This window comes from Atractosteus spatula, chromosome 5 (assembly GCF_055471065.1).
Source record: "Atractosteus spatula isolate fAtrSpa1 chromosome 5, fAtrSpa1.hap1, whole genome shotgun sequence".
In the NCBI taxonomy this organism is placed as follows: Eukaryota; Metazoa; Chordata; class Actinopteri; order Semionotiformes; family Lepisosteidae; genus Atractosteus; species Atractosteus spatula.
In genome coordinates this window covers 2644811-2665043 of record NC_142710.1, presented here as the reverse complement: position 1 = coordinate 2665043, position 20233 = coordinate 2644811, and the positions used below count along the sequence as shown (strand labels likewise).

Below are 20233 nucleotides of genomic sequence, written 5' to 3'. Positions count from 1 at the left end.
TTTTTTTTTTTTCCATGGGGTGGGGTGGGGTGATGTGATGTGATGTGATGTGATGTGTTATGAGGGGCCGGTTAGCTCAGTTGGTTAGAGTTGGGTGCTAATAAGGCCAAGGTCATGGGTTCGATCCCCGTATGGGCCAGTGGGTGTTTTGTTATCTTTTGCTCCTTTCCTTAGAGCCATTACAGGTCCACGCTATGTACTTCCGCGGTGTGAGCGGCGGTGAACCTCAACGCGGGAATCGAAAGAGCTGCGGCGCGGCCAGGTCACAGGTTCCAGACTGCAGACGGCAAGAGCAGGCAACGTGGACCACTCATCGGGTCAGGATGGCCGAGCGGTCTAAGGCGCTGCGTTCAGGTCGCAGTCTCCCCTGGAGGCGTGGGTTCGAATCCCACTCCTGACACAAACAGCTCTGCTTTTTCCGTTTGCCTGATGTTATCTGGACGCGAGGGCTTTGTAACGCGAGTGCACGTCGTCTGCTCTAGGACGAAAATCGTTTTGCAAAAGGCTGACTCCTGTTCAGCGATGACATACTTCCCCAGCTGCATGACACATATTGTGCATGGTAATGACAGCTGAGGAGGAATGGAAAAGCCAGCGTCTCCCACGTGACAGGCAGGGATACTCACCACTATACTAACGAGGAGGACGGCAGAGGGTCTTCCTTCTTGAACTAGAGAGCCTGAAGACGCTTCTCGGACAAAAGCTCCTCAGAATCGCCTCATTCACACACGTCTGCTGAACAATTTTTTTTTACAGACTATACCAAACTGCAAGCACATGCAAGCTCTGCGGACCTGATCTTAATTGACCTTGTTTAATCGTTTTTCACAAAGTCTCATTGTATTATAGCACGTACTCCCGACGGTTATTTATAGGGTTGTATGTATATATGTGTGTGGTCTATTGTATCCATTTTTGTTGGTAAAATAATTTTAAAAAAAGGTTTCCAATATTCTCTGCTTTCTAAGGTGGAGGGGGTTTCAGACTGAGAACGGGAGACACCTCTTTGCACAGAGAGTTGTGGGAGTGTGGAGCGAGCAGATAAAGAAAATAAATTAATTCCTTATGCTTATGTGTTTTTGCTTTCCACTCAAAGTGCTTTACTGGTAGCAGACAGCAGAGTGTTGACGCCAGTTCACAGATGGGGATTATTTAGGAAGCCATGAGTGGCACAGACCTGCGCAGAATTTGGGCAGATAGGTATCCAGCCAGATGCCCTGAACAATCTGAAAACCACATGCCCACCTCCTGTAACCCTGTTCTGGCTCCAGTCTAATTGGCAGTGCCCAGGTGTGACAGTCCTGCTCCAGCAGTGCCAGGCTCTGCTGCAGCCCCTGATCTGAGGCCAGCGTTACTGGCAGTGCCCAGGTGTGACAGTACTGCTCCTGCAGTGCCAGGTTTTGCTGCAGCCCCTGTTCTGTGGGCGACAGCAGGACCAGGTCATCTGCGTAGAGCAGGAACTTGATTTCTGTGTCGTATAGTGTGAGACCAGGAGCTGCAGACGGTTCTAACATTCCTGCTAATTCGTTGATATAGATATTGAACAGTGTTGGGCTCAGGCTACAGCCCTGTCTCACCCCACAGCCTTGGCCTCTCTCTCAGGGTCAGAGGGCACCTGGCGGGTTCAAGGAGGCGGGACCACAGGAGGCCCAGGCTTGACCCTAGGTAGCGGGTACCTCAGTTTTGCAGCTCACTGGAAGGGAGGCACCTCTGATGACCCAGTGTGCCTGACTGGCCCCTCCCATTCAGGGGGAAATTCTAGGAAAAGAGCACACAGCGCCACCTGCTGGTCCACCAACACCACTTCTCTAAAAAGTAATATTGTTGTTAATAATGCTTTCATCCTTTTTCTAACCACTTCACCAAGTACAGGGTCAGGTGGGAGCCAGAGTCTATTGCAGCAAGCAAGGTGCTGGGCACATGGCAGGGTATGCTCTGGTCAGGACACCAGTCCATCACAGGACACACATGACAGGACAGGACACCAGACGCAGTTTTCCCAGAAACTGATTGACCTCACCAGCATGTCTTTGGACTGTTGAGGAAACCCAGGCAAACACAGGGAGAACATTGACCACAGGGTCCCAGTACTGCAAGGCAGCAATGCAGACAACTGTGCTACCCAGCTGTCCAACTGCTAATAATCGCGATAATACACTTTATTTTATAAAGCACCTTCCATACCAAAAATATCCCAAAGCAGGGTTCAGGATAAAACAGCACAATATAAGGACTAAACATATGACACTACTCTTAGTGACAGCGTCCAGGGGTCTGTGGTGATGCTGTGATAATGATTGCGTGAATGCTTGTAGTACAGAGAGTATGTGTTGTGTAGGTGTGCACGGTTTCCCAGTAGGGAATGCTGGTGTGTTCATCATAATGTGTGTATCACTGTATGTCTGTATCTCAGTGTATCACCTGATGCGTGTGTAACAGTGTGTATCACAGAGTGTGTGTGTGTAACATGGAGAGTGTGTGCCAGTCACAGAGAAAGTGTGTGTGTGTCAAAAGAAGCGTGTGACATAGAGTGTGTGTGTGACATGGAGAGAGCATGTGTGTGACATGGAAAGTGTGTGTGTGTGACATGGAGAGTGTGTGTGTGTCACAGAGAGAGCGTGTGTGTCACAGAGAGAGTGTGTGTGTAACATGGAGAGTGTGTGTGTGTTACATGTAAAGTGTGTGTGACATGGAGAGAGTGTCTATGTGACATGGAGAGTGTGTGTGTCACAGAGAGTGTGGGTGTGTGTGACATGTAAAGTGTGTGTGACATGGAGAGAGTGTGTGTCCCAGCCAGTGCTAGTCGCTGAGCAGAAGCAGGTAGATGAAGATCATGCTGATGTCCAGGGACAGGACGAGGGCAGCGAAGCTGTGCTCCTCCAGGCTGGTGTCTGTGGGCTCTGTGCTCAGCACCGCCTGGCTGTCCTCTGCCAAACACTGCAGAGAGAGACGGAAGGGCGTTATCGCTGACCGAGACTGACACAGACACAGTGATACACCCTCACACAGAAGAGTGCGCCAGAACTCCCAGTGTGAATCTCTTCACTCTTTCACATTCACACCCTTCACTCATTCACACCCTTCACTCACTCATTCACTCACACCCCTCACTCATTCACTCACACCCTTTACTCACTCACACCCTTCACTCATTCACTCACTCACACCCTTCACTCATTCACTCACACCCATTCACTCACACCCTTCATGCATTCACACACTCACCTCTCACTCATTCACTCACTCACACCCCTCACTCATTCACTCACACCCTTCACTCACACCCTTCACGCATTCACTCACTCACACCCCTCACTCACTCACACCCTTCACTCATTCACTCACTCACACCCCTCATTCACTCACACCCCTCACTCACTCACACCCTTCACTCATTCACTCACACCCCTCACTCACTCACACCCTTCACTCATTCACTCACTCACACCCCTCACTCACTCACACCCTTCACTCATTCACTCACTCACACCCCTCACTCACTCACACAGTGAGGAATGAAAGGCAGTCTGCAGAGTGTGAGCAGTGCTCAGATGTGGCTCTCTCAGCTGAGAGGAGCCCACAGTTGTGGGCTGGAATCCAGCCACCTTGTCTTCTCACACATCCAAACAGGAAGTCAATATTTTTTTTATGCGCCCAGTCTGACTGAAAAGAAGCCAGGGAATTGGCTTCAACAACATGGCTGGGCAGCTTGTTCCCCACCCCCACCACCCTCTGTGTACAGAACCTGTTCCCCACCCCCACTACCCTCTGTGTAAAGAAGAGCCTTCTGCCCTGACCTGGAGGAGTTCACCCAGCTGTGTCTGGAGAGGAGCCAGGGTATCGGCTTCAACAACATGGCTGGGCAGCTTGTTCCCCACCCCCACCACCCTCTGTGTACAGAACCTGTTCCACACCCCCACCACCCTCTGTGTAAGGAAGAGCCTCCTGTTCTCAGTTTCAAGAGCTCTTCCCTGCAGTGCTGTGTGAGAGGACATGCGGGACACAGGGGGGAGGAGAATCACGCAGGGAGAGGGCCGGGTGGTTACCATGGAGAAGAGCAGGGTCCCCAGGCTGCTGAAGACGAACCGCAGGGCGCTGGAGTACAAGACCCCGGAGACGAAGCCGAGCACCACGGAGCCCAGCAGCAGCAGGAGCAGGGCACCGCCCCAGGAGGAGGAGGAGGAGCAGGAGCCCAGACACGTCTGGAAGACACACACGGCAGAGTGGGCAAGGAGAGGAGGACAGCACAGCGCTTCCCCGTCGCCCCTGCCGCTCCGGCGGCCCCCTCTCCCCCCGCTGGCTCGACCCCTCACCTCTCTGTCTCCCCACCCCTCCCGAACCCGAGCCTGCTCCCTCTCTCCCCCCGCTGGCTCGACCCCTCGCCTCTCTGTCTCCCCACCCCTCCCTCAGGCCCAGACCCTGCCCGCTGGCTGACCACGGCTGCGGCTTCAGCTCAGCCCGTGCTCTCAGAACAGCTGAGTGAGATCAGGGAGGCACTGGAGCGCTGGGGGCCTTGGGTTCAATTTGAGACCTGGCGTGCTGTCTGTGTGGAGTTTGCGTGCGTGTGTGCGTGTGTGTGTGCGTGCATGTGTGTGTCCTGTGATGGACTGGTGTCCTGTCCAGGGTGTGTGGGTGTGTGGGGGTGTGGGTGTGGGTGTGTGTGTGTGTCCTGTGATGGACTGGTGTCCTGTCCAGGGTGTGTGTCTTGCTGGGAAGGGTGAAACTGTCGTTGTTATCTTCAGTTAACAACTTCCATTTAGTCGGACTCTTGACACCTTCAAGTCTATCACCATTCCACTTTTGCACCACACGCGAGCCCTGGAAGTCTGTCATCCAAGGCCACCTGGGCCTCAGGACCACAAGGGATTCTTAAAAACAAAGTCAATGATCCCACATTCGCAGAGTAGGACACGTTTTTAAAAAGCATCGCCACGGGCATCGAGCCGAGCCCAGGGTGGGGGTGGCTTGTGCGGGGTCTTGTAAACTGCGCTCATCAGAAGCACTAAAACGTTTCTGGCCTAGCCTGCGCTCCAGCAGACAAGATAGGAGTATCTAGGAGCGATAAAATCAAAAGAATAATGAAACAAAACAGGGCTCACCTGCGTCGGTCCTGCTAAGCAGGTTTTTGATGAGTCGCCCGTCGCAGAACATGTAAAAAAGTGTCAGTGTACAAACACTGGAAAGAGCCAGATTGAACATGACTTGCAGCATCTCCACAGCAGCGAGAGTTACAGTACAGCACAGCGGAGTTCAACACAGCATTCAAGACATCAGTGGGGCAGCACAGCAAAACACGGCACAGGAAAGCACAGTGCAGCACACACAGTTTGTCAGCCGTGGGCAAGTTGTGCAGAGTTCCAATGGCAATTTAAACTGTCTGGACTGATACAGTACTGGCTTCCTCAATGCAATGCTCGGTATAATACAATACAGCAGAAGAGAAGAGCACAGGTCAGCATAATGACAGTGCAATGCTCACTCAATAGTGCAGGGAAGTGCAGTCCTGCAGAGTGTGACACAGTGTAATTGTGCACTTTGTTATTACACATCCTCACACTCACACAATAGTGCCGAGTGTGAAACAGTACAATCATGTACATCAATAAGACACAACCTCACACTCACACAATAGTGCAGAATGTGAAACAGTACAATCATGTACGTCAATAAGACACAACCTCGCACTCACACAATAGTGCAGAATGTGAAACAGTACAATCATGTACGTCAATAAGACACAACCTCGCACTCACACAATAGTGCAAGACAGTGCAATATTGTACAATGACACAGCACAATCACGCTCTTCATTATTACACAACTTCACACTCACACAATAGTGCAAGACATTGCAATATTGTACTATGACACAACACAATCACGCTCTTCATTATTACACAACTTCACACTCACACAAGAGTGCAGAGTGTGAAACCGTACAATCAAGAACTTCAATATTACAATATTACACAACCTCACACTCACACAATCCTGCAGAGTGTGAAACAGTGCAATCATGCACCTGCCCATTATGCACAGCAGCACAGACACCAGTGCAGTTAATAGGCGCAGCAGCAGGAGCGCAGCCCCAGCCCAGCACAGAGCAGCAGGCCAAGCGAATGGTCATTACCTGGGCAGTGCAGAAGAACACGGCAGAGCTGATGGCCAGTGTGCAGCCCAGGGCGATGGCCACAGCTGGGACACTGTGGAAGGCAGCCACAGTGGAGACGATACAGGACATGCAGAGGGTCATCACTCTCTGTCAACACACAGAGACACACAACGCATGATGGGCTCAGCCACACGAACCCCCGGTGTGCCAAGACCAACCCCAGGACCAACCTAGCCAATCAGTGGGTCAGGGACACAGCTCAGTTTTTCACAACAGATTCCCGCACCTCTGTCAGCACACTGACCACCTGGAGTCAGAGAACAAGATACAGCACAGTCAGCACACTGAACACCTGGAGACAGAGAGAGATGCAGCACAGATAGAAGACTGACCACCTGGAGTTAGAGAGAGATACAGCACAGTCAGCACACTGACCACCTGGAGTCAGAGAGAGATACAGCACAGTCAGCACACTGACCACCTGGAGTCAGAGAGAGATACAGCACAGTCAGCACACTAAACACCTGGAGTCAGAGAGAGATGCAGCACAGTCAGCACACTGATCACCTGGAGTCAGAGAAAGATACAGCACAGTCAGCACACTGATCACCTGGAGTCAGAGAGAGATAAAGCACAGTCAGAACACTGAACACCTGGAGTCAGAGAGAGATACAGCACAATCAGCACACAAAACACCTGGAGTCGGAGAGAGATACAGCACAGTCAGCACACTGAACACCTGGAGTCAGAGAGAGATGCAGCACAGTCAGCACACTGATCACCTGGAGTCAGAGAAAGATACAGCACAGTCAGCACACTGATCACCTGGAGTCAGAGAAAGATACAGCACAGTCAGCACACTGATCACCTGGAGTCAGAGAGAGATACAGCACAGACAGCACACTGAACACCTGGAGTCAGAGAGAGATGCAGCACAGATAGCACACTGAACACCTGGAGTCAGAAAGAGATACAGCACAGTCAGCACACTGATCACCTGGAGTCAGAGAGAGATACAGCACAGTCAGCACACTGAACACCTGGAGAGAGAGAGCAACAGCCAAGACACTGAACACCTAGAGAGACACAACGCGACTATTCTCTTCAGCATCAAGCAAAATGATCAATCCTCTTCAAAACCAGAATCATGCTTCTGCTGCTTTGCGTCCTCAGTCCGGTGTTTTCTACACACAACAAAAAGGAGAGAAACAGCTGGAGGAAGGTATAAAAGCAGCAGGATGAGATATGGTTGCGGCAGTTGGGGGAGCTACAGGATTACCAGGGTGACAGTCCCAACCCAGGGTGGACGCCCCAGGACACACCCCATGACACCCTGCGGCCATTTGCGGCCGTGGGCCCTTCGGCTGCACAATGAACCTCAACGGTGCACCCCCCGGTGGAGCGCGCTTAGCCCCGGCCGCAGCAGAACCCCTCTTCTTCAAGATGGCCGACAGCGGCGAGGCAGCAGGGGATTGTGGGAGCTTCCCCAGAGCCCAGCCGAGCCAGCGCCCTGCCGCCCCGACTCCGACTCCACTCCTGCCGCCCCGGCGAAAGGCGCCACGGCCCAGAGCGGCGATGTCCGGTACGCACCCACGTTCCCCGGGCGCCGCGCGCCAGCCCGAGCAGCGCCACCCAGTGGTCTGCGCGCTCCAGACACGTGGCAACTGAAACCTGGAAAGTGAAACCAGGCGGCAGACTCCAGGGGCCCAACAAGGCTCTCGCTGCCCTGAACACGACAGCGACCTGCATGAGCGGAACGGACAGGGAGCACCCAAAGGACACCAATCACCACAACAAGGAAGGCCGATCTCGCTACCCACCATGCCTGGAGTGCCCCGGGGCACGGCCCTCCTGCAGGACAAGCAGAAGAGCAGCACGACGGAAACCAGGATGAAGATGAGGTAGGAGTTGAGGGAGATCCAGAGGTTCGTCTTCACGAACTCCTTCAGGGGCTCACAGAGCAGGAGTAGACACAGGACACTCAGGATCGCCAGCACCTGCACTGTCAGCACACTGAACACCTGGAGTCAGAGAGAGATACAGCACAGTCAGCACACTGAACACCTGGAGTCAGAGAGAGATGCAGCACAGGCAGCACACTGAACACCTGGAGTCAGAGAGAGATATACAGTACAGCACAGTCAGCACACTAAACACCTGGAGTCAGAGAGAGATACAGCACAGTCAGCACACTGAACACCTGGAGTCAGAGAGAGATACAGCACAGTCAGCACACTGAACACCTGAAGTCAGAGAGAGATGCAGCACAGGCAGCACACTGAACACCTGGAGTCAGAGAGAGAGTTACAGCACAGTCAGCACACTGAACACCTGGAGACAGAGAGAGATGCAGCACAGTCAGCACACTGAACACCTGGAGTCAGAGAGAGATATACAGTACAGCACAGTCAGCACACTGAACACCTGGAGTCAGAGAGAGATACAGCACAGTCAGCACACTGAACACCTGGAGTCAGAGAGAGATGCAGCACAGGCAGCACACTGAACACCTGGAGTCAGAGAGAGAGTTACAGCACAGTCAGCACACTGAACACCTGGAGTCAGAGAGAGATATACAGTACAGCACAGTCAGCACACTGAACACCTGGAGTCAGAGAGAGATACAGCACAGTCAGCACACTGAACACCTGGAGTCAGAGAGAGATACAGCACAGTCAGCACACTGAACACCTGGAGTCAGAGAGAGATACAGCACAGTCAGCACACTGAACACCTGGAGACAGAGAGAGATGCAGCACAGTCAGCACACTGAACACCTGAAGTCAGAGAGAGAGATACAGCACAGTCAGCACACTGAACACCTGGAGTCAGAGAGAGAGTTACAGCATAGTCAGCACACTGAACACCTGGAGTCAGAGAGAGAGTTACAGCACAGTCAGCACACTGAACACCTGGAGTCAGAGAGAGATGCAGCACAGTCAGCACACTGAACACCTGGAGTCAGAGAGAGATGCAGCACAGGCAGCACACTGAACACCTGGAGTCAGAGAGAGATGCAGCACAGGCAGCACACTGAACACCTGGAGTCAGAGAGAGAGTTACAGCACAGTCAGCACACTGAACACCTGGAGACAGAGAGAGATGCAGCACAGTCAGCACACTGAACACCTGGAGTCAGAGAGAGATGCAGCACAGATAGCACACTGAACACCTGGAGTCAGAAAGAGATACAGCACAGTCAGCACACTGATCACCTGGAGTCAGAGAGAGATACAGCATAGTCAGCACACTGAACACCTGGAGTCAGAGAGAGAGTTACAGCACAGTCAGCACACTGAACACCTGGAGACAGAGAGAGATGCAGCACAGTCAGCACACTGAACACCTGGAGTCAGAGAGAGATATACAGTACAGCACAGTCAGCACACTGAACACCTGGAGTCAGAGAGAGATACAGCACAGTCAGCACACTGAACACCTGGAGTCAGAGAGAGATGCAGCACAGGCAGCACACTGAACACCTGGAGTCAGAGAGAGAGTTACAGCACAGTCAGCACACTGAACACCTGGAGACAGAGAGAGATGCAGCACAGTCAGCACACTGAACACCTGGAGTCAGAGAGAGATATACAGTACAGCACAGTCAGCACACTGAACACCTGGAGTCAGAGAGAGATACAGCACAGTCAGCACACTGAACACCTGGAGTCAGAGAGAGATGCAGCACAGGCAGCACACTGAACACCTGGAGTCAGAGAGAGAGTTACAGCACAGTCAGCACACTGAACACCTGGAGTCAGAGAGAGATGCAGCACAGGCAGCACACTGAACACCTGGAGTCAGAGAGAGAGTTACAGCACAGTCAGCACACTGAACACCTGGAGACAGAGAGAGATGCAGCACAGTCAGCACACTGAACACCTGGAGTCAGAGAGAGATATACAGTACAGCACAGTCAGCACACTGAACACCTGGAGTCAGAGAGAGATGCAGCACAGTCAGCACACTGAACACCTGGAGTCAGAGAGAGAGTTACAGCACAGTCAGCACACTGAACACCTGGAGACAGAGAGAGATGCAGCACAGTCAGCACACTGAACACCTGGAGTCAGAGAGAGATATACAGTACAGCACAGTCAGCACACTGAACACCTGGAGTCAGAGAGAGATACAGCACAGTCAGCACACTGAACACCTGGAGTCAGAGAGAGATGCAGCACAGGCAGCACACTGAACACCTGGAGTCAGAGAGAGAGTTACAGCACAGTCAGCACACTGAACACCTGGAGACAGAGAGAGATGCAGCACAGTCAGCACACTGAACACCTGGAGTCAGAGAGAGATATACAGTACAGCACAGTCAGCACACTGAACACCTGGAGTCAGAGAGAGATACAGCACAGTCAGCACACTGAACACCTGGAGTCAGAGAGAGATGCAGCACAGGCAGCACACTGAACACCTGGAGTCAGAGAGAGAGTTACAGCACAGTCAGCACACTGAACACCTGGAGACAGAGAGAGATGCAGCACAGTCAGCACACTGAACACCTGGAGTCAGAGAGAGATATACAGTACAGCACAGTCAGCACACTGAACACCTGGAGTCAGAGAGAGATACAGCACAGTCAGCACACTGAACACCTGGAGTCAGAGAGAGATGCAGCACAGGCAGCACACTGAACACCTGGAGTCAGAGAGAGAGTTACAGCACAGTCAGCACACTGAACACCTGGAGTCAGAGAGAGATGCAGCACAGTCAGCACACTGATCACCTGGAGTCAGAGAGAGATACAGCATAGTCAGCACACTGAACACCTGGAGTCAGAGAGAGATGCAGCACAGGCAGCACACTGAACACCTGGAGTCAGAGAGAGATGCAGCACAGATAGCACACTGAACACCTGGAGTCAGAAAGAGATACAGCACAGTCAGCACACTGAACACCTGGAGTCAGAGAGAGATGCAGCACAGGCAGCACACTGAACACCTGGAGTCAGAGAGAGATACAGCACAGTCAGCACACAGAACACCTGGAGTCAGAGAGAGATACAGCACAGTCAGCACACTGAACACCTGGAGTCAGAGAGAGAGTTACAGCACAGTCAGCACACTGAACACCTGGAGACAGAGAGAGATGCAGCACAGTCAGCACACTGAACACCTGGAGTCAGAGAGAGATGCAGCACAGATAGCACACTGAACACCTGGAGTCAGAAAGAGATACAGCACAGTCAGCACACTGATCACCTGGAGTCAGAGAGAGATACAGCATAGTCAGCACACTGAACACCTGGAGTCAGAGAGAGATGCAGCACAGGCAGCACACTGAACACCTGGAGTCAGAGAGAGATGCAGCACAGATAGCACACTGAACACCTGGAGTCAGAAAGAGATACAGCACAGTCAGCACACTGAACACCTGGAGTCAGAGAGAGATGCAGCACAGGCAGCACACTGAACACCTGGAGTCAGAGAGAGATGCAGCACAGATAGCACACTGAACACCTGGAGTCAGAAAGAGATACAGCACAGTCAGCACACTGATCACCTGGAGTCAGAGAGAGATACAGCATAGTCAGCACACAGAACACCTGGAGTCAGAGAGAGATACAACACAGTCAGCACACTGAACACCTGAAGTCAGAGAGAGAGATACAGCACAGTCAGCACATTGATCACCTGGAGTCAGAGAGAGAGAGATACAGCACAGTCAGCACACTGAACACCTGGAGTCAGAGAGAGAGATACAGCACAGTCAGCACATTGATCACCTGGAGTCAGAGAGAGAGAGATACAGCACAGTCAGCACACTGAACACCTGGAGTCAGAGAGAGATGCAGCACAGGCAGCACACTGAACACCTGGAGTCAGAGAGAGAGATACAGCACAATCAGCACACAGAACACCTGGAGTCAGAGAGAGATACAGCACAGTCAGCACACTGAACACCTGGAGTCAGAGAGAGATACAGCACAGTCAGCACACTGAACACCTGGAGTCAGAGAGAGATGCAGCACAGGCAGCACACTGAACACCTGGAGTCAGAGAGAGATGCAGCACAGATAGCACACTGAACACCTGGAGTCAGAAAGAGATACAGCACAGTCAGCACACTGATCACCTGGAGTCAGAGAGAGATACAGCATAGTCAGCACACAGAACACCTGGAGTCAGAGAGAGATACAACACAGTCAGCACACTGAACACCTGAAGTCAGAGAGAGAGATACAGCACAGTCAGCACATTGATCACCTGGAGTCAGAGAGAGAGAGATACAGCACAGTCAGCACACTGAACACCTGGAGTCAGAGAGAGAGATACAGCACAGTCAGCACATTGATCACCTGGAGTCAGAGAGAGAGAGATACAGCACAGTCAGCACACTGAACACCTGGAGTCAGAGAGAGATGCAGCACAGGCAGCACACTGAACACCTGGAGTCAGAGAGAGAGATACAGCACAATCAGCACACAGAACACCTGGAGTCAGAGAGAGATACAGCACAGTCAGCACACTGAACACCTGGAGTCAGAGAGAGATACAGCACAGTCAGCACACTGATCACCTGGAGTCAGAGAGAGAGATACAGCACAGTCAGCACACTGAACACCTGGAGTCAGAGAGAGATACAGCACAGTCAGCACACTGAAAATGATACAGCACAGTCAGCACACTGAGTCTGCACACCAAACATCTGGACAACATCAGAGACATGTTTGAAAGTTCTAACTGCTTTTTAACACTATTAAATATGATTTTTCAACTGGGGCAATCAGTAAATGAGAGAAAGTGATGAATGTTACAGCACAGAAGCTCACCGAGAAGGAAGAGAAAAAATCTTGACATATATCAATAAAATCCTATTGCCTGCACTGCGGATAAAACTGCTTCATCACACATTCACACTGTTCCTTACTTCCTTTGGTTAACCTGACTACACGGCTGAGAAAGGGTTTGGAAACCAAATGGAAACAAATTAATTACCAGTCATTCCAACATAAAGCTGACAGAACGGGAACGATTTATGAATTTATTATGGATTATCAAGCGATGTTTACATCTCACTTTCCGCAATCAGACATGATTTATGGCCCAGAATGTCAGCTGGTGGCCAGGAGCACACACACTGTTTGTTGAGACGTGTAAAGGCCAACACACCAGCAATTCTCATGCAAAGGTGCTGAGCAAGCAAGTCAGAAAACAGGTTTGAGGAGGGCATACGGAAGCTAATTAGCACCGCTTCTCATCGTGAATAGCATTAGTTGGATTTCTACTCGTGACGGAAACGGCGGCAAACACACGTGTGTTTAACCCAGGAATGTTCACTGGCGCTGTGCTGTACTTCACGTTTACAAAAGACAGTACACGCGAAACTGCAGAACTGCAGACGGGTTTTTACTGACTCTGAACGGAATACATTTACGATGATGACAGTCAGACATCATGCCTGCATTTGAATTTGGATTTAACACGGCCAAATGCGGGAAAAGTGTAGGTGGAAGGGAGAAGAAGCAGCATCTGTGTGTCCGGGTGCACAGACGTGAAATGTCCAGAGACAGGACGAACTCCAGGACGGTACACGCCCCGTCACACAGTTTGCACGCTGTTCGCCTGCTGTTCACCGTTACAGACCATAACAGTCGGCACAGGTCTCGCTGTCACGTCACAGTGAATGTAGTCTGTTCAATGTCTCAAGAGTCGGCAAAAAAAAAAACTGATGTACAGGACACGTTTCTGCGGCTTCACATCAAGAAGAACGTTCCCTGGGAAAGCCGCGTCGTTTCCACTCGTCACGGAAACGGCGAGCACAACCCGCGCTTAACGTGCACGAACGAGAGAACACGTGCTTCTTCTTTCGACTTGTTTTCCCCCAAAAAGAGGAGTGTGACGATATTCTGCTGTTGCTAAAGTCAATGCTACTTTGCACGGGACAGTATTATTGCATACTGAAGTGGGACATGTATGTATCTCACTTATCCAGCATCACAGTATCACCACTTAAGCACATTGCGAGAGGTGTTGGTGGGGTCTGTTAATTTAGCCTCAAACAAAGTTACACTAAGATGCCATAAAGCTGACTTGCTTTAGCAGCCCCAGTGGCTTAACGCTACATAATAAAAGACAGGAGCAACACCCACAAACAGGATAAACCAGACCAATGTCTGCTGCATATCGAAGGACAGAACCTAGAGCAAGACAGAGCAGGATAAGAAGTAATTATATATCAAAGAACAGGACAAGCACTCAGACTGTGAAACAAACTTTCTTCTGACTGTATATAAGAGCTGGGAAACCCTTGCAGTTTGTCTGTCCTGCGGGGCAGACCCAGCGCGCGTTGATGTCATCATTAAAACAACTGAATCCACGCAAGACTGTGTCCTGCTCCTTTGATAAAGGATTTCCCACAACAATATATAACGCAAGATATTAATATATCAGGCAACATTGTTCACAAATTAACTATTGCGGTTGAACGCACACATTTTTTTCATATACACACAATCATTTGCTCTTTTAAATGCAAATTATTTCCGCGTGTTGACGCAATACTATCTGGTATAAACAAGGTTTTTTGTTTTCTCAGTGGCGCTAATAAGCTTCCGTAAGGGGATGCTAAACTGTTGTCTTCCAGGTTGGGATGTTGGCCAATACAAACTTAACCAGACCTGGTTCGGCACTATTTCCTGCTCCTGGGTGTTCTAGCTCTGGGTGTTGAAATCAACAGTGGGTATTGCTCAGGGGGGGGGAAAACAATTATTCTGTTTATCTGTGTTTTGTTTAAAACCCTGCTGTTTGAGACTGCAGACGCGTGCCAGGAAACAGCTCAGGGAAAACTGTGAGAAAGGCACCAAAAGAAAGTCCGCTTCAAAAGAAAAAGTTGCACTGACAATGAGACGACTGTATCATGTGCAGCATAAAACACCGCTGTGCCTGGAGTTAATCGGGACTAAACTTTTAGGATGATTTTCTGTCCTCCAGCACCACGAGGTCAAGAATCTGTCCTGTTTTCTAACTGCATCGTGAAATTCAGGGACACTGGGAGCCGGAGTTGATCCCCGCAAGCAGTGGGCAGAAGGGCAGGGTACACCCTGGGTGGGACGCCAGTCCGTCACAGGGCAGACAGAGACACACACCCACACCCGCACCAGGGCCAAGTATCTCAGAAGCTAATTAAACTATCAGGATGTCATTGGACTGCAGGAGAAAACTCGACATGAACCCGGGGGGAACATGCAAACTCCACACAGACAATACCCCAGGAATCGAACCCAGGGCCCCAGCACTGCAAGTCAGAATGCCGACCACTGTGTCACCATGCTGCCTGAAAGTTGGTAATCGAATCATTTCCTTCCCTTCATGAAGCAATAGTCCAGCTGCACGCCATTATCCATCTCAATAAGTTATCGAATTAATGCCGCACAGACTTTATTAAACGTCATTAAATTATTTAACTTCCAGACTGGAATGAAACTTTACCTGTTCCTTCACAGCCAACTCATGCTGACGTAGCTCCCTGCTCAAACATCTATCATTAAACTAGGCACATTAAAAGCTTAACAGTTTGCTTAACAGGCTTTTTGGTGCAGAGAGGGGCAGTCCACGAGCCAGACAGAGAAGCAGAGGCACACCTTCCTGATGTAATCTCCGCGCCGAATCTGGCTCTCTTCCATCCCACTGGGCTGAGACTCAGCTCTACCTGCAACACACAGACACACAGGGCTCAGACACAGACAACAGGAAGGACTTCAGGATTTCTGTAAAAACTGTAGACACGCACACCTGTACAGACTCTTATTGGACACACTGTATATATATATACACACACACACCCACCCCTGTACAGACTCTTACTGGACACAATGTATAGACACCCCCCTGTACAGACTCTTACTGGACACACTGTATACACACACACACCTGTACAGACTCTTACTGGACACACTGTATACACACACACACCCCTGTACAGACTCTTACTGGACACACTGTATACAGACACATGCACACCTGTACAGACTCTTACTGGACACACTGTATACACACACGCATACCTGTACAGACTCTTACTGGACACACTGTATACACACACGCACACCTGTACAGACTCTTACTGGACACACTGTATACACACACACACCTGTACAGACTCTTACTGGACACACTGTATACACACACATGCACACCTGTACAGACTCTTACTGGACACACTGTATACACACACACACACCTGTACAGACTCTTACTGGACACACTGTATACACACACACCTGTACAGACTCTTACTGGACACGCTGTATACACACACGCACACCTGTACAGACTCTTACTGGACACACTGTATACACACACACACCTGTACAGACCCTTACTGGACACACTGTATACACACACACACACCTGTACAGACTCTTACTGGACACACTGTATACACACACACACCTGTACAGACTCTTACTGGACACACTGTATACACACACACACACCTGTACAGACTCTTACTGGACACACTGTATACACACACACACCTGTACAGACTCTTACTTGACACACTGTATACACACACACACACACCTGTACAGACTCTTACTGGACACACTGTATACACACACACCTGTACAGACTCTTACTGGACACACTGTATACACACACGCATACCTGTACAGACTCTTACTGGACACACTGTATACACACACATGCACACCTGTACAGACTCTTACTGGACACACTGTATACACACACACACCTGTACAAACTCTTACTGGACACACTGTATACACACACACGCACACCTGTACAGACTCTTACTGGACACACTGTATACACACACACCTGTACAGACTCTTACTGGACACACTGTATACACACACGCATACCTGTACAGACTCTTACTGGACACACTGTATACACACACATGCACACCTGTACAGACTCTTACTGGACACACTGTATACACACACACACCTGTACAAACTCTTACTGGACACACTGTATACACACACACGCACACCTGTACAGACTCTTACTGGACACACTGTATACACACACACACACCTGTACAGACTCTTACTGGACACACTGTATACACACACACATGTACAGACTCTTACTGGACACACTGTATACACACTGTATACACACACACACACACACACACACACACACACACACACACCTGTACTGACTCAGGGTTTTCCGATCGGAGCTGACTGACATTTCCAGGGGGTGGGCACATTGGCAGGAGAAGGTCAGGGGTCAGAGGAGTATCAGATACGGGCTGTATGCGGTGGGCCTTGCCTTATCACACATCACCCACCCGTTATCCAGCTGCGTCAACTGGTTTGGGGGCACGGGGGAGCCGGAGCCTATCCCAGCAAGCAACAGGGATAAGGAAGGGTACAGCCTGGACAGGACACCAGCCCATCACAGGACACACACACACACACACACACACACACCCTAGACAGGACACCAGTCCATCACGGGACACACACACACACCCTGGACAGGACACCAGTCCATCACAGGACACACACACACACACACACACACACACACACACACCCCTAGACAGGACACCAGTCCATCACGGGACACACACACACACACACACACACACACCCCCACACCCACCCTGGACAGGACACCAGCCCTTTGCACGACACACTCAGGCACAGACACTCACACTCGGGCCAGCGCATTGAAGGGAAACACAAATGTACAAACACCACACACTCACCCAGTCCATCACAGGACACAAACACACTTACTGTGGCAACCAACCACCAGCCACTAACAGCAAATAACCAGAAGCCAACTGACCCACCAGCATGATCCACACACAAGGGGAGAACGTGCAAACTCCACACAGACAGGTCTCCAGCTCCAGAATTCAACCCAGGGCCCCTCACCACTGTGCTGCCCTGTTTCCACCCCTTTGCAAACAAATTCAGTCTCCTGATGTGCAGGTAGCATGCTGGTCGGCTTCGGGCTCTGGAGGTTTGCGCCCAGTGCTCTGAAGTTGATCTCTTCCCCTCTAACAACCATGTCCGGAGCAGAGCAATCACAGTTGTCATCTCTTATTGTGCCCTCACTGGCCTTGAGGCAGCTCTCTGTTGACTCCCAGTAATTTTCACACACATTCACGCACAGCTGCTCACGCAGTAACCTGGAACAGGTGCTGGTTTGCGTGGCCCACTGCAGGATCCAGAGCTCCCAGAGGAAACCCAAGTGGACGTGGGGAGACCATGCAAACTCCACACGGACAGCACCCCGGGAATTGAACCCAGGGCCCCAGCTCCGGGAGGCAGCAATGCTGAGCCCTGCACCACTCTGCTGCCCCTGGGAGGGGGGCTGACCCACCTGAGAAAATGTGGCTCCGGCAGGAATTCAGGTGTGCACCAGCCCGGAATCCCTTTGCACCGCGCCTCTCGCGCTGCAGGGCCTCGGGCGCCTCGTGAGGCTTTCAGGTGAAGCTGAGGGGAGGAGAGCCCAGACACACCGCCCCTGAGAAATATGAAGATGACATCCTGACAGCTACCTGTCCGGCTCCCGGAGCAGCTGGAACAGTGCCATGGACGACGAGTGCTCCAGTCTCCCATTCCGCCTGACTTCGGAACTACAGAGCGAACTGCAGGAAACAGACACGATCTTGCGCGAACGCGAATGTCAAGACATGCGGGAATTCAGAACAAGCCCACAGCCAGCTCCTGGACCGCACGCGAGCTGCTGCCGTGCCCAGCAGAGTGGTGCGTCTTATGGAAAAAAAAGTGTTAGCGGCTGTAACTCGTCATAACGCGGTGTTATTTCGTCTGAACGCAGATATCTGTTTGTCTCCCACGCGTGCAAAGACGAGAGGCGTCAAAGCCCTGAATTGGGGCGTGCTTCAATGACCCCACTCGAACCTAACTCAAAGCGTTAACTTTGCACAAAGACCATTTTTAACAAATTTCCTTATTATGCGGTTAACACAACTCCAAGAACAGCTGGAGCACCGCATTCGCCCATGTTGAAGCTCACAGGAATGGGTCTTACCTGGGGCAGGAGAATTCGCGCGTGTGTGTCGCTGTCGATATTGCCGGATACGCGTTGCTGGATACAGCTGCTCTTCTCGCCCTGCGGAGGGACTGAGCGCTCCGCGCGCTGCCTGCCCGATGACGCCAAACACCGTGACGTCACAGCCTAAGGCACCCTCGCTCTTGGCCGCGAGAAGCCGGTGCCGCCTCGCGCGAGGTGGCAGATCACTCAAATTGCAGATAGTGATTTTTGCAAAATGCAGATAGCACATTTTCATGTAAAAGATTTTCTTTTACTTTATTATTGTTTAAATAAAGCCAATAAAGCATTTTTCATTGAACTTTTGCTACAGCCATACAAGTTTTTTTTTAGGATAGTGGATCATTGAACCGAAATGAATCAATGAATATTAAAAGGCAGTGGGAGGAGAGTAGTCTGAATTGGGTTCCGGGACGGTGTCCCAGCTCACACATCGCACTCAACAGCCAGCCGCGAGCGTTTCCAAGCCCGGCGAGGCCGCATCCACCGGCGGGGAGCTGCGTCACTGCTCCGCCCGGCTTCTCCTGCGCCTGCGCCTCGCCCGGGGCCCCGTCCCTGTGCACTCGCTCACCCGCGTCAGGTGATGCCCTGCTAGGGCAGCGATTGGCTCCTGTCTCAGACCTTCCCCGAGGTGATTGGTGGAGTGACCAGGCACTCGGCGTGTGACCTCTACAGTGAGCTTCCTCCCGCTGCGAGGAAAGGGGTTGTCCCACGCTGTTATATAGGACCGAGATGCCCTTGAATTCCCGGTCTAGGGTAACGTGGATTAAACACATTAAAATTTGCGGGGATCGGATCATGCATATTCACTTTTGTAAAATAAGAAGTGAAAGAACACAAGTGGTTACAAAACGAAAGAGCTCATCTAAAGCCATTCGCTGTCAGAGAAATCGCGTACACGGGTTTATGCAAATCGCAGGGCCGAATGCAACTTGGCCAGAGAGGTACAGCCACTGGTGCAGCCGGGTTCGAACCCAGCGCAGGTGCTTTCGATACAATCGCACGGACTGGGTGCCCCAGGAGTGCCAGCTGACGATCTCTTTCCCCTCTGTTCTCCGTGGGCACGGGCGTGCTCCGGTCACGCTCCACAGCGACGAGAGATTCA

At 51.2% G+C, this 20233-nt stretch overlaps 1 protein-coding gene and 2 non-coding genes across 6 annotated transcripts; 1 reads left to right on the top strand and 2 right to left on the bottom strand.

Moving 5' to 3' along the window:
• The first annotated feature begins 317 nt into the window (after positions 1 to 317).
• On the top strand, positions 318 to 400 carry trnal-cag (transfer RNA leucine (anticodon CAG)). Its single transcript has one exon. It is a non-coding gene; the product is annotated as a tRNA-Leu (tRNA).
• Positions 401 to 2144: 1744 nt separating this feature from the next.
• LOC148833325 (protein lifeguard 1-like) lies at positions 2145 to 19790 on the bottom strand. 4 transcript variants are annotated; one of them, XM_088916314.1, is made up of 7 exons: positions 19108 to 19790; positions 18436 to 18579; positions 15705 to 15772; positions 7933 to 8133; positions 6131 to 6259; positions 4047 to 4202; positions 2145 to 2937 (listed from the first exon to the last, which is right to left on the bottom strand). In XM_088916314.1, the coding sequence occupies exons 3-7, from the start codon at positions 15744 to 15746 to the stop codon at positions 2800 to 2802; spliced, it is 666 nt and encodes a 221-aa protein (XP_088772440.1). In that variant the 5' UTR covers positions 15747 to 15772; positions 18436 to 18579; positions 19108 to 19790; the 3' UTR covers positions 2145 to 2799. The 4 variants fall into 4 exon arrangements, with proteins under 4 accessions (XP_088772440.1, XP_088772439.1, XP_088772437.1 ...); XM_088916313.1 differs by having other exon boundaries at positions 18436 to 18548; XM_088916311.1 differs by lacking the exon at positions 18436 to 18579.
• LOC148833324 (Nuclear RNase P) lies at positions 19509 to 19818 on the bottom strand. Its single transcript, XR_016091179.1, has one exon.
• Positions 19819 to 20233: the final 415 nt, after the last annotated feature.